Source organism: Oryza glaberrima, chromosome 12 (assembly GCF_000147395.1).
Source record: "Oryza glaberrima chromosome 12, OglaRS2, whole genome shotgun sequence".
NCBI lineage: Eukaryota > Viridiplantae > Streptophyta > Magnoliopsida > Poales > Poaceae > Oryza > Oryza glaberrima.
Window position 1 is genome coordinate 24,456,729 of NC_068337.1, and position 12,063 is coordinate 24,468,791.

The following is a 12,063-nucleotide window of genomic DNA, read 5'->3' on the forward strand; positions in this document are numbered from 1 at the left end:
TCGATGAGGTCTACAGATCCAGAGTCTCCAATCGTCCATCCGAGCTATGGTTCAAAAAGTCAACTTTTCAGTCCCTATTCAAATTTCAAAGCGCCCAGTCGATGCCAAGCACATACTCCCTCCGTACTGGTAAAGAAAGTTGTTTTGGACAATGACACGGTCTCCCAAATACAACTTTAACTTCTTATTTCTATAAAAATATTTATTGAAAAGTTATGTATGTATACTTTTATGAAAGTATTTTTCAAGACAAATCTATTCATATAATTTTTACATTTTTAATCTCAACAACTTGAGAGTTATTCATGATTTGTATTCCAAGGTTTGACTTAAACATTGTCCTAAACAACTTCCTTTACGAGTACGAAAGGAGTATGTATTACTCTCTCCATCCCAAAATATAAGAAGTTTTAGGGTTGGATATGGTTATTAAGAAAGTAGGTATAAGTGAGTGGTGGAGGGTTGTGATTAGTTGGAAAGAGAATGTTGATGGAGAAGTTATTATATTTTGGGATAAATTATGAGGGTTAAAAGTTGTTATATTTTAGGACGAAGGGAGTAACATATACTAGGCCCTAGTTCAGCAAGCCTAAGCCATGGTGTTTATACAATAGGCCATACAGGCCTAATGGTTGCATCAAAATAGTACAAGTACAACAGACCAAGGCTGTGTTTAGATCTAAAGTTTAGATCCAAATTTCAGTTCTTTTCCATCACATCAACCTGTCATACACACACAACTTTTCAGTCACATCATCTTCAATTTCAATCAAAATCCAAACTTTGCGCTGAACTAAACACAGCCCAATTACAATTGAGACTCGAGAGAGTATGCCCAAAGTTAATGGCTCTTTGCAAGACCTTGTTACCAACTCCCTATTTTCGTTTTCCGCGCGCACGCTTTTCAAACTGCTAAACGGTGTGTTTTTTTTAAAAAAAAAGTTTCTATACGAAAGTTGCTTAAAAAATCATATTGATCCATTTTTGAAAAAAATTACAAATACTTAATTAATCACATGTTAATGGACCGCTCCGTTTTCCGTGTTCACTGTTTGGGTTGGGAACATGTTCCTACGAACACAACTAGCAAAGTTAACTATATGTGTATTTTTTGTTTTGTGGGCTTATTCTCCTATACTGGCTATGTTATTTTCTTTGTACATGAGCACATTTTGGTTCTTTTTGTCTATATGAATTGTATCTAGTTGATGTGTACAAATCTAGATCAGAAAAAGAATGTGGCTAGCTAGTTGTCCTGGATTTATATGTTCGTTAATTTGTACAACTTGATGAAGTTCTTTACATTAATACAAAAGAATCTGAACATTGAAGTTATTTAGTTTATATTATGAAATTTTGTTTAGGTTTCTGCATTAACATGATGCCTTGAGGCTGCTCAGCTAAGGCTTGCTCGTCGGATTGCCAAACAATGCAAGCACCTAACATGTATATATATATATAGGTTGCAAAAATATTTTCTAGATAAACTCAATTAACATCCATATGATCAATCTAAGTAAGTTTTCACACAGGTAGCTAACAGCTGTATATCCAATGAGCCAACTAATCCAAATAAGAAATTTTTAGTTCCATCACTATCTATATTCAAGTAGGATTGATGTATTATTAGTTTATAAAGGTCCAAGCCAATACTGGGTATAATCACCGCTACCTTATACATCAATGAATGAAAAATGAGTGAAATGATAATAATAGTGAAATGAGTGAAATGATAATAGTGGTGGAGATTGTGCTAATAGTACAGTAGCAGACGCTGAGTAGCAGACGCTGACATGTAAGCCCGAATCCACGTATCAGCCATTGCTACTGTCTCAACAGTACCAGAGAATGCACTAGAGGCAGGCTGGCAGATGATTTTCCTTCATGGATTGGAATTCAGAAAATAATCCTTTCACGGGCATCGTCGTGTGGGTGCAACTCTTCCAGTAGGAACCAGCGTTCGACAGATAGGCCTAAATCCCTTCGCTCTTTTGCACAGGCTAATCCGTCTAGGTCTTTATGTTCATAACTGCTCCAAGTGTGCACCGAATTCGCACTGGACTTGAAAGTCTCGAAGCGGCGAGCCATCTCAGCGTGGTCACGCTTCAACTTGTACGACTTGCAGAAGCGCTCGTACAAGGCCCATACAGCTTCGTCTGACTCGACGTCCTCGGCAGTCACGCACTTACCATCATCTATATATCACAATTCACAAACAAATCACAATCAGTTTTACATTTACATGTTTGAGTAGAATTATATCGGTAGTGAATTGCAGGGATAGCATGCAGCATCTAGCAATTAGAAGTATTAAACTTTAGTTCCTCCGGGCCTGTTTGGATCAGGGACTAAAACACATCGGTTGTTTGGACATTAGTTACAAGTATTAAATGTAGACTAATGATAAAATTCATTCCATAACCTGGACTAATTCATGAGATGAATCTATTTAGCCTAATTAATCCATGATTAGCCTATGTGATGCTACAGTTAACATGTGCTAATTATGGATTAATTAGGCTTAAAAAATTTATCTCGTGAATTAACTCTTATTTATACAATTAATTTGTAATTAATTTATGTTTAATACTTTAAATTAGCGTCCAAACATCTTATGTGAGTTTAGCCCCTGATCCAAACACCACCAATCTATCCGTATGCTAAATTGCACAGCTGCATCATCTTTGATTGTATTGGTTATTATGGGGTTTAATATAATTACCTGGGGGCTCGCTGCTGTAGCGGATGGAGAGGCGGTCGGAGACGTCAGCCGCCGCCGCCGCCGCAGCTAAACGGGCGGCGCGGCATGCTGCCGCCTCGGCTAAGCGGGCGGCGCGAGATGCGGCCGCCGCGTCATGGCGCGCCACCGCGGCTCGGGCGGCTCGGCATGCGGCGGCCGCCCGACGTGCGGCCGACGCCACGAGCCTCGTCGACGCCATTGTTAATTAGGGCTTACTGCATTTTGTTTCTAATACCACATATGTCGTCAAACAAGATCGATCGATCGATTGATGAGAGATAGGAAACAAATCAATACGACTAATATAAATTTGGATATATCTCTATCTCTCCCAACTTCTCTTCTACTCCCTCCAACTAAAAGTATAAGCCATAGTTCTTATATCATTGAGACCAGTCACCACAGGCGGACAATACCAAGTAAAATTTGGTAACTATAAATGTTCTTAAAATTTTAGTGTAAAATTTTAGTATTTCAAGGTACCGTAAAATTCCTCATATATATAGTGATTAATTTCAGATCTGTTACTACTTTTTCTTGGTATAAAGAAAGAGGAATTTAACAGTATTTGAGAAAGTAGTAACTTGACTGAAATCACTGCAAAGTATGTTGATTACTGAATCCACTTCTTCCATCTTTTTCACTAGTTAATTGGAAATCAGCAATATGAAGAACATTTATTTGTGTGTGCGGGTGCGTATGTACATGTGTGATTGTGTGGCGTAGACCAAATAATTAATGGTGCAATAATAAAACCAGCTTAAGCAGATAATCACGGGTAATTAACACGTGTTCTTCATATTTCTGTCAGCCTTTAAAAAGGCAAGCCGAAGATCCTTTCCTTATGACACTAGCTATCAGGTGTTATTTATGAAATACTCTCTCCATATTTTAACGTACGACGCTGTTGACTTTTTTCTAACATTTGACCATTCGTCTTATTAAAAAAATTATGTAATTATCATTTATTTCATTATGACTTGATTCGCCATCAAATATTCGTTAAGCATGACATAAATATTTTCATATTTACACAAAAATTTTGAATAAAACGAATGGTCAAGTGTTGGTCGAAAAGTCAACGGCGTCATACACTGAAATACGGAGGGAGTAGATGATTGAATTTCAGAGACATATATTAAAAGGAGAAGCTGATGAAAAATGCAAAGACTAAGTACATAAATACATATATTCCTCGCTTTGAACTGGCTCGCCAGGCAAATATTTGTAGTTTTCATCAAATCTAAGGCAAGGTCAAACTCCAAAGTGGGACAAGGTTGCTCCATCTCTAGCTTCTTTTAGAATGGTCGTCAGCAGAAAATCAAGAACACCCCCAGCAGTTGCTTCAGAGTGAGTTGCTAGGAAAAAAAAAGTTCAGATTAGTGTTCTTCGGACGTCAAAGCTACTGGATCCAGAATCAAAATGAAAGTTTCTGTCTCTCTTACAAATCAAGATTCCATTGTCGTCTAGTCCGGTTAGGATATCTGGCTTTCACCCAGACGACCCGGGTTCAAATCCCGGCAATGGAACACCTTTTGTATATATTTTCTTTGTCTGATAGTTTTGTTTGTGAGCAGCTCACAAAACTAATCTCAAGATTTAATTTACGGCTTGTTCATTTTGTTGTCAAAATCAATCTTTACCAGATTTTTACAATACCATTTTTTTTAACTTGGTGTGTTTAGTTTGACGTCTTTCTAAATCTTGGTAGTGTTTTTTATAATAGAGAAGTTCCAAAACTACCAAATTTTAGTAAAAAGGTATTAGTGACATCATTTTAGTATTTACCAAATTTTGTTAAGGTTAAAAGCGGAATAAAGTGAACAAGTCCTTAATCCTCATCGGTTCTTAGTGTAATTAATTTCCTACGTACCACTAAACAGCTTTTTTTGAGGTGAAATTTATCGTCATTTCATCTACTGCATGTAGAATTTTACATTGCTTGGAGCATAGTTAACTTAGGCTGCGTTTGGTAGTGTGTTTCGGCTAAACTTCTCAGCGAAAAGGAGAAAGCTCTGTTAACACATGATCAATTAATACAGCACAGGAAAAAAATTATTATTCAATTAAGCTTGCATATGGGCTGCCTCCAGGCCCATAGGCCCATGATCTTTTAACTGGGCCGTAACTTGCAAACCTGCACTAGAATGGGCTTTAATCCTTGCTTGTCAATTAATTCAGTAGTTTTGATATTATTATTATTTATTTATTTATACGTCTAAACGATTGAATCTTCTGATCTTCCCTTCGTGAAATTTCTTCAAACTCGCTTTGAATTTACAGGAGTCACGCTTATATGCACCAATTAACGTGTAACCAATGGATATTCGCGTTGTGTCCAATCTAGGAATAAGTTCATCTAAGGTCCCTTAACTTGTCAACGAATCCGATTTTCGTCCTTCAACCGCAAAACCAGATACAACGGGTCCCTCAACTATCAAAACAGGTGCAGACTAGGTCCCTCGGCGGTTTCGATAGCAGTTTTGGCTCACGTGGCGCCTACGTGGCTAATTTGACTCGGTCTCGATCTGACGTGGCACTGACGTGGCGCTTACGTGGCAATTTGATCCGAAAAATAATAAAACCAGTGGGACTCACATGTCAGTTTCGTAGAAAAAAATAAAAAAAATGGTGGGACCCCCGTGGGCCCCACATGTCATTCTCACCCCTCCCTTCTTCCTCCTCTCTCTCCTCGTCTCCTTCTCTTCATCTCTATCCCCTTTCCTCTCTCTTCTCTGTCCAGCAACACCACCACCGACTCTGCCGCCGCTCCCGCCACCGCCACATCCATCGCCGCCGCTTCGCCTCCTAGCTCCCCTCTTGCCTCTCAGCGGTCGTCTCCGCCGTGGGAGGCCGTGACGGGCGGCAGCGGGAGCGGGAGGCCGTCTCCACTGCAGCCACCTCGACACCGAGGATCTCCAGGCGGCACGCCGGGGCTGCACGGCCTGCCTATGGAGATGACGACGGGGGAGATGGAGGCCGCCATCGTCGCCCTCCCTGCGAAGAAGGAGGCGCTGCAGGAGGCCCCTTCCTCTTCCCCTCGCCGGTTGCCGCTGCAGCCGCGTGTCGCCGTTGAGCCGACTCGATTAATTATACTTCCATTCCAATATTCTATGGAAGGAAGCTTAATTTGCAAAAGTGAAGTGAAGCTGAGCAGAGCAGAGCAGAGCAGAGCATCCAGCTCGCTCAGATGGCCTTGAGGAGGTCGGCGGCGGCGATGTCCTGGCCGTCAGCGAGAGTGACGATGTTGGGGGACTCTATGGCCACGACGTCCTCCGTGGTAAACCCGTCCTCGTCGCAGAGGAGCTCTTCGCTGCCGGCGGCGACCATCCCCGGCAGGATCACCGTCCTGTGCAGCCCCGAGAGGAGGCGCTCCCTGTCGGTATCGCCCTTCTCGCCGACGAGCACCGCCACCTTGGATAGGTCGATGCCCCACTGTATCGACAGGTACGTGAAAGATTAATGCGTCGAACGGTTAGAGACGACGAGATGGTGATGAGGTGGTGGTGGTGGTGGACTGGTGGTGATGGTGGCGTCGCCGCATGGCGGCGTCTCACCTGATCGCGCACGGCCGAGAGAGAGGGATGATGTTGAGGCACATGCACGCGCGTGTGTAGACGAGGTTTCATTGGAAGCCGCGCATCCGCAGCACCTGCTTGATCCAATCGATTTCTTCAAGAAGTGTTGTCATCAAATGGTGTTCGTGGCAACGGTGGTGCTCTGCTTAACTTGGATGCGTCCTTGGCGACATAGGCGTGGCAGTGCACGGAGCAGGCGGCGGCGTCGACGGCGAGGTCCACCTCCTGCACGCCATCGGCCTTCCCGAGCCTCGGCACGGCGGACATCACGTGGTCCTCTCCCACCGGAGAGACAGAGAGAGGATAGAGATGAGAGGGGAGAGAGAGGATGATATATGGGGCCCACGTGGGTCCCACCATTTTTTTATTATTTTGTGTGTGAAACTGACATGTGGGTCCCACTGGTTTTATTATTTTTCCGGATCAAATTGCCACGTAAGCGCCACGTCAGTGCCACATCAGATCGAGACCGAGTCAAATTAGCCACATAGGCGCCACGTCAGCCAAAACCGCCGAGGGACCTAATCTGCACCGGTTTTGATAGTTGAGGGACCCGTTGTATCTGGTTTTGCGGTTGAAGAACGGAAATCGGATTCGTTGACAAGTCAAGGGACCTTAGATGAACTTATTCCTCCAATCTAGCTATCAGTACGTATGGCTTGTGGCCGATTCTTGAACGCTGGCTGAACGACTTGCCTCTTTTGCTGGACTTTGATCTGTTCAACTCTTTTAGTAGCTTAGTTATTAGCCCTCAAAATATTTCTCTTTTGTTCCTAGCTCAAAAGGCAAATTAATTAAGTCGATCTACTCCTATACACGAGAATTGATATTATTGTTTCACTGCACGATGAACATAACATTTGCAGATTTTATTTTTTATCCTTTCCAACGAGATGTACACAACTCAATAGTATTATCAAATTTTCACCTGTTATTTTCGCATGGAGAGATTAATGGAAACGCTATGCGTTGTCAGAAACGACGATCGAGTTAATAAATTGTGGCTTGTGTCGCATCTATGCTTCCAAGAAGCCTCTCAAGTCTAGTTAAACAGTTAGTTAATTACTATCTTAATTAATATGATCATCTGTCTCTCCATTCATCGGTTCTTACAAAGTATATATATACTACTCCTAAATCCACTCCCAAAAAATTCCTTCATCAGCTTCTAGTATACTGGACAACTACTTCTCTGAATACTTGCAGATGCAGAGGGTCTCTGTCTGCAGCTGTTCTATACTCCACTGAGCTAGTACAACTACTATTGATCTGTTCACCAACTAGTAGCATTAGTACAGTTTCTTATTCTGATGGTCTCTAATCTCTGCATAATAAGTAGCATATTATACTGCGAGCATCTAATCCTAATCACCGTATTTGTTACTCAACTTCCACCGTCTTTGTCCAAAAAATAGGCCATGCAAAGAGCCAAGCAAAAGTTCAGGTTTTCAGGAGTTCTTTGCAGTAAGCTAATGAGTTGGGATGTCATGACAGTGATCTTAAGCAAGCACAAACAACTGAAATTAAAAAGAAAGAAAAGAATAATCTAATAGCATGAGATTATACTTGTATTCACACAACATCCTTTTTCTTTCAGTTCCAAGATGCATATGATTATCTGCAAGGGATTAAGTGCAGGTCTGATAATCAAGTGCTTTGCTAATACGGCAAGCTAATCACATCTTATCTCCGACAAAGAGACAGGTTAATGCTAGATCCCACCGTGGCAAAAATTGTCAGCTTGTGGTATGAATGAAATGATGATTAAAAACAAAGTTGTGAGGCAGCTGGGAGCATTCTAGAAAGAGCCAGCAAATGCCAATTTGACCCACCACCTTCTGAAAGCTACACACCAAATTGCAAAGTGCAGAAAAAGAAAATTTTGAACATTTCTTCTCATGGTCCTCTTCAACACCAACAGGAAGAGATGGAATTCATCTTTGTCTCCATGCCCATGGCGTGTCAGGGCACATTATGAAATTACACCCCTACATTTCAGCAAAATTTCATCCAACAGAGTTGCTGTTGACCGTTGACCTTTTTGTGGGTCAACTCAATCAAGACCAGTCAAACTAAGCAGAAAGATTCATAGATCAGTGTATGTAGTGTATGAAGTTATAGTGGAAACTTGAAAGTATGAAATCCAAATTTGTCAAAAGAGCATTGCTACTCATACTATTTTTCTTTCTTTTTTTCGCATAACTCTTACAAACAAATCTCTCAACCGTTTGATTTAATTACATGGGAGTTCAAAGTAATTCTAGATTTACTCACAACATACCACATCAGTGTTTGTAATAGATTTGTAATAAATTTTTAGGTACTTTTGTAAAAAAAAAGGTCCAAAATCAAGAACCAATACTTTTGGCGAGTACAAAAGTGGAGGTCTTAATCAATTCTCTTAACAATAATAATTACATATAAATATAGGGGGCAGAGTGCAAAAAGGACTCACCTTATTAGTCATCTTCCATAGCCTTAAGCGTAAAGCAACTCATCTCATCTTCAGAGACGCAAACCCAACAAAAAGAAAAAGAATTTTCAGGTTTTCTTCTCGCTTTCACCGGAGAAGGAGAAGGAGAGGAAGGTGTTGATCGAATCCTCCTCCAATCGCGCGCGATTCGATCCCCGTTGCTGGCTCGCTCGCTCGCTCCGCCGATCCCTCATCCGATCTGAATCCCCGATCTGATGGCGGCCAACCCCGGCAACAAGATCCGCAACGCCAAGCTGGTGAGGAATCAAACGTCTCCCTCAATTTGGTTTCTTGATTTGTTTTTGTTTCCCCCTGGATTTAGGGCTGATGATATTTTCCCCTAAGATCCCTCCTTGTTGGTCGCGATTAGATTGATGAACTGATTCCCCCTTATTATGATCGTAAAACAAGAACTCAATCTTTACTTATTGGCATCATGTGCTCATGTTGTTCATGTATCACGAATTCCGGGTCTTGGGAGTATGTTGGTATGCGTTTACTAACAGTGTTGATTAACCAGGTTCTTCTTGGAGATGTGGGCACGGGCAAGTCGAGCCTCGTTCTCCGGTTTGTGAAGGGCCAGTTTGTTGAGTTCCAGGTTAATTTCTTTTACATGTGAACTACTATGACCTAAGATTGAGCAGGTTTGGTGTGTTGGGATAGGCTTGATTTTGTTGGTTCATTCGGATGCAGGAGTCCACCATCGGCGCGGCCTTCTTCTCGCAGACCTTGGCGGTTAACGACGAGACGGTGAAGTTCGAAATCTGGGATACTGCAGGGCAGGAGAGGTATCATAGCTTGGCTCCGATGTACTATCGTGGTGCGGCTGCCGCAATAGTTGTCTACGACATCACAAATGCGGTTAGTACAAGTCTTAAGTGACTCTTGAATTTTTAGTTACACTGTACATCTTGATGATAGTTTCTCAAAGTTTTGATTTAATGCAATCATGCCTTCTTATCACTAAAAATTATAAGTACGGCACCACAGCCGCAATTGGTAGAAATTACTAACAGTCTAATAATTTAATTTACGCCATTGAAACCAGAATTACGATTAGTAAGTCTTGGTAAAATCACCCCTTCTCTGTGATTAACATATCGAACCAGGTATTCATGATAATCGCACACCAACTTTGACATTTTAATATATCATCTTTTATTGTCACAGAAGATTCGAACTTCGTACGTATTAGTTTTAGGTTATATTGCTCTTCTGGTCTTGGTTCAAGTGTGACCATGTTTTCCCAGATGATGACTGATGAGTTGGTTCTGCCATTACCAATTAGCAACTCCCATGTCCTGGCATTATGGCACACTGATATTAGATCAACTAGTTATCTTCACTGTTTTTGCACCTTGTTTGCATCTTATGAGCAAGCCCTATTCGGAGAAGATACTGTATCTATTGTGTGCCCTTACTTGAACAGAGGAACCCTTCAATTCACGGTCTTGCGATCTTATGTATTGGCATATTAGCAATGCATCTCTTTATATTTTCTTGCTTCACATGCAGCTTTTAGTGTGTGTTCTTGGTAAACATGAATTCGATCTGCACTACAAGTTTTTGGGAAGAAATAAATATATCATAGTTTACACCATGCACAAATTTAAGTCTAACTTCACTCATACCGTTTTATCTCAGTATGCTCACTGCTCATTTTGTAAAAGTGGTGCCAATAGTGATTCTTATCATTATTTTCTGCCTTTTAGGCCTCTTTCACACGTGCAAAAAAATGGGTTCAAGAACTTCAAGCGCAAGGTAATCCATTTCTCTTTTGGTATTTTTATGTATGATTAGAACATCTGTAAATAAGCAGCTATATTGATTTTGTACAACTGCTGGACCACCTGCACAGTTCTCTTATAAGTAAACTTAGCAATTTTATAGCACTATAAGACATCGTGTCTGTTTTTTTAATAGTCCAGCTAGTACAAGTATAAACTTCTTTTTGTACAGGAAACCCAAACACGATAATGGCTCTTGCTGGTAACAAGGCTGATATGGTAGAGGCGAGGCAGGTGCCAGCAGAAGTATGTAATTTTGCTTCTCAAATCCCTTTTTTTGTGATTATATGTCAAAGCACTAGTGCATTTCTGCATGAAACTATCATGTCAATGTGATGTGATATTTGTCACCAGCATCTCATAATGGTGCTTATTTTCCTCATTGCTTCGAGCAAAAGTATAATTTGGCCTTATGTTATGAAACCTTACCAGCTTCAAATTACTGTTTTTTTCTCCTGTCACATTTGATGATGAATTATCAGTATGTTGTGATAGTGAATAGCACAGAATAAGTATGTCTACTTTTTGTTGCTCCTGCTTCATTGAAAAAATAACTCTGAATTGAAGTATTTAACAAAAAAAAAAAAGCATAATAATAAGTTGTGAGGGCGAGAAGGTTTTTCTGTTCTGTGGTGGTCTTTTTTGTTTGCTCATTGCAACATTGATCTATTAAATAACAGATACCATTTTTTGTGTTTGTGGCACTGTCCTGTTCTTGAATGAATTTTTTTCATTATCACAGCCTCTGCGGCTTGCTTTGTTGATGCTTATCAAAAGCTCTAATTTGTATGGCGCAGGAGGCAAAGACCTACGCACAAGAGAATGGCCTTTTCTTCATGGAAACATCTGCGAAAACAGCGATCAATGTGAACGATGTATTCCACGAGATCGGTGAGTTTAGATCATGAATCATTTCCGTGGTGGATTTCTGTACGCTGACAGAACTGGTCGGTTATTTGGTGTACAAAAATGTACACAGCCTGCTTCTGCTAATTTCTAAGCGAATTTGTATTCTTAATCTGATTTCAGCAAAGAGATTGCTTCAAGGACAGCAGGCTCAAGACACACCGGCTGGAATGGTTCTCAACCAGAGACCAGCTGAGAGGATGGTGAGCAGTTCTTCATGCTGCTCATAATTCTAAGTGTGGAGTAGTGACTACAACTACATAATGCCATGGCCTGAAATCCAGGAGAAGTGTGTATGCATCAGAGATGCACACAAAGCTTGTAAAGTGGCTGCTGCCATCCCAGCTGCTGTCTCTTATTTTGTCATGTTCGTTCTGTAAATGTGAATACTAGGGTGTCGCTGCAGAAATTCAGATGTATTACTACAGTGTATGCTCTTGCTTAAGGTATTTCTCGACACTGAAACAGAGTAAAGCAAAGTCTAGTCAGATTTGTTTTGTTTGCTTCAATTCAGATCATGCAGTGAGCTTGCTTTTACATTCTAATTGTGCTAATATGTGCAATTCAGACCACATTCAC

General features: G+C 41.0%; 2 protein-coding genes and 1 non-coding gene across 3 annotated transcripts; 2 read left to right on the forward strand and 1 right to left on the reverse strand.

Moving 5' to 3' along the window:
* Window positions 1-1,797: 1,797 nt before the first annotated feature.
* On the reverse strand, window positions 1,798-2,939 carry LOC127757515 (uncharacterized). The gene is made up of 2 exons (XM_052283040.1): window positions 2,723-2,939; window positions 1,798-2,195 (listed from the first exon to the last, which is right to left on the reverse strand). The coding sequence occupies exons 1-2, from the start codon at window positions 2,937-2,939 to the stop codon at window positions 1,897-1,899; spliced, it is 516 nt and encodes a 171-aa protein (XP_052139000.1). The 3' UTR covers window positions 1,798-1,896.
* A 1,256-nt stretch (window positions 2,940-4,195) lies between these two features.
* Window positions 4,196-4,269, forward strand: TRNAE-UUC (transfer RNA glutamic acid (anticodon UUC)). The gene has a single exon. It is a non-coding gene; the product is annotated as a tRNA-Glu (tRNA).
* Window positions 4,270-8,807: 4,538 nt separating this feature from the next.
* LOC127756956 (ras-related protein Rab5A) lies at window positions 8,808-12,021 on the forward strand. Its single transcript, XM_052282349.1, has 7 exons — window positions 8,808-9,048; window positions 9,312-9,389; window positions 9,485-9,652; window positions 10,504-10,552; window positions 10,751-10,824; window positions 11,376-11,469; window positions 11,608-12,021. The coding sequence occupies exons 1-7, from the start codon at window positions 9,007-9,009 to the stop codon at window positions 11,712-11,714; spliced, it is 612 nt and encodes a 203-aa protein (XP_052138309.1). The 5' UTR covers window positions 8,808-9,006; the 3' UTR covers window positions 11,715-12,021.
* The last annotated feature ends 42 nt before the right edge of the window (window positions 12,022-12,063 follow it).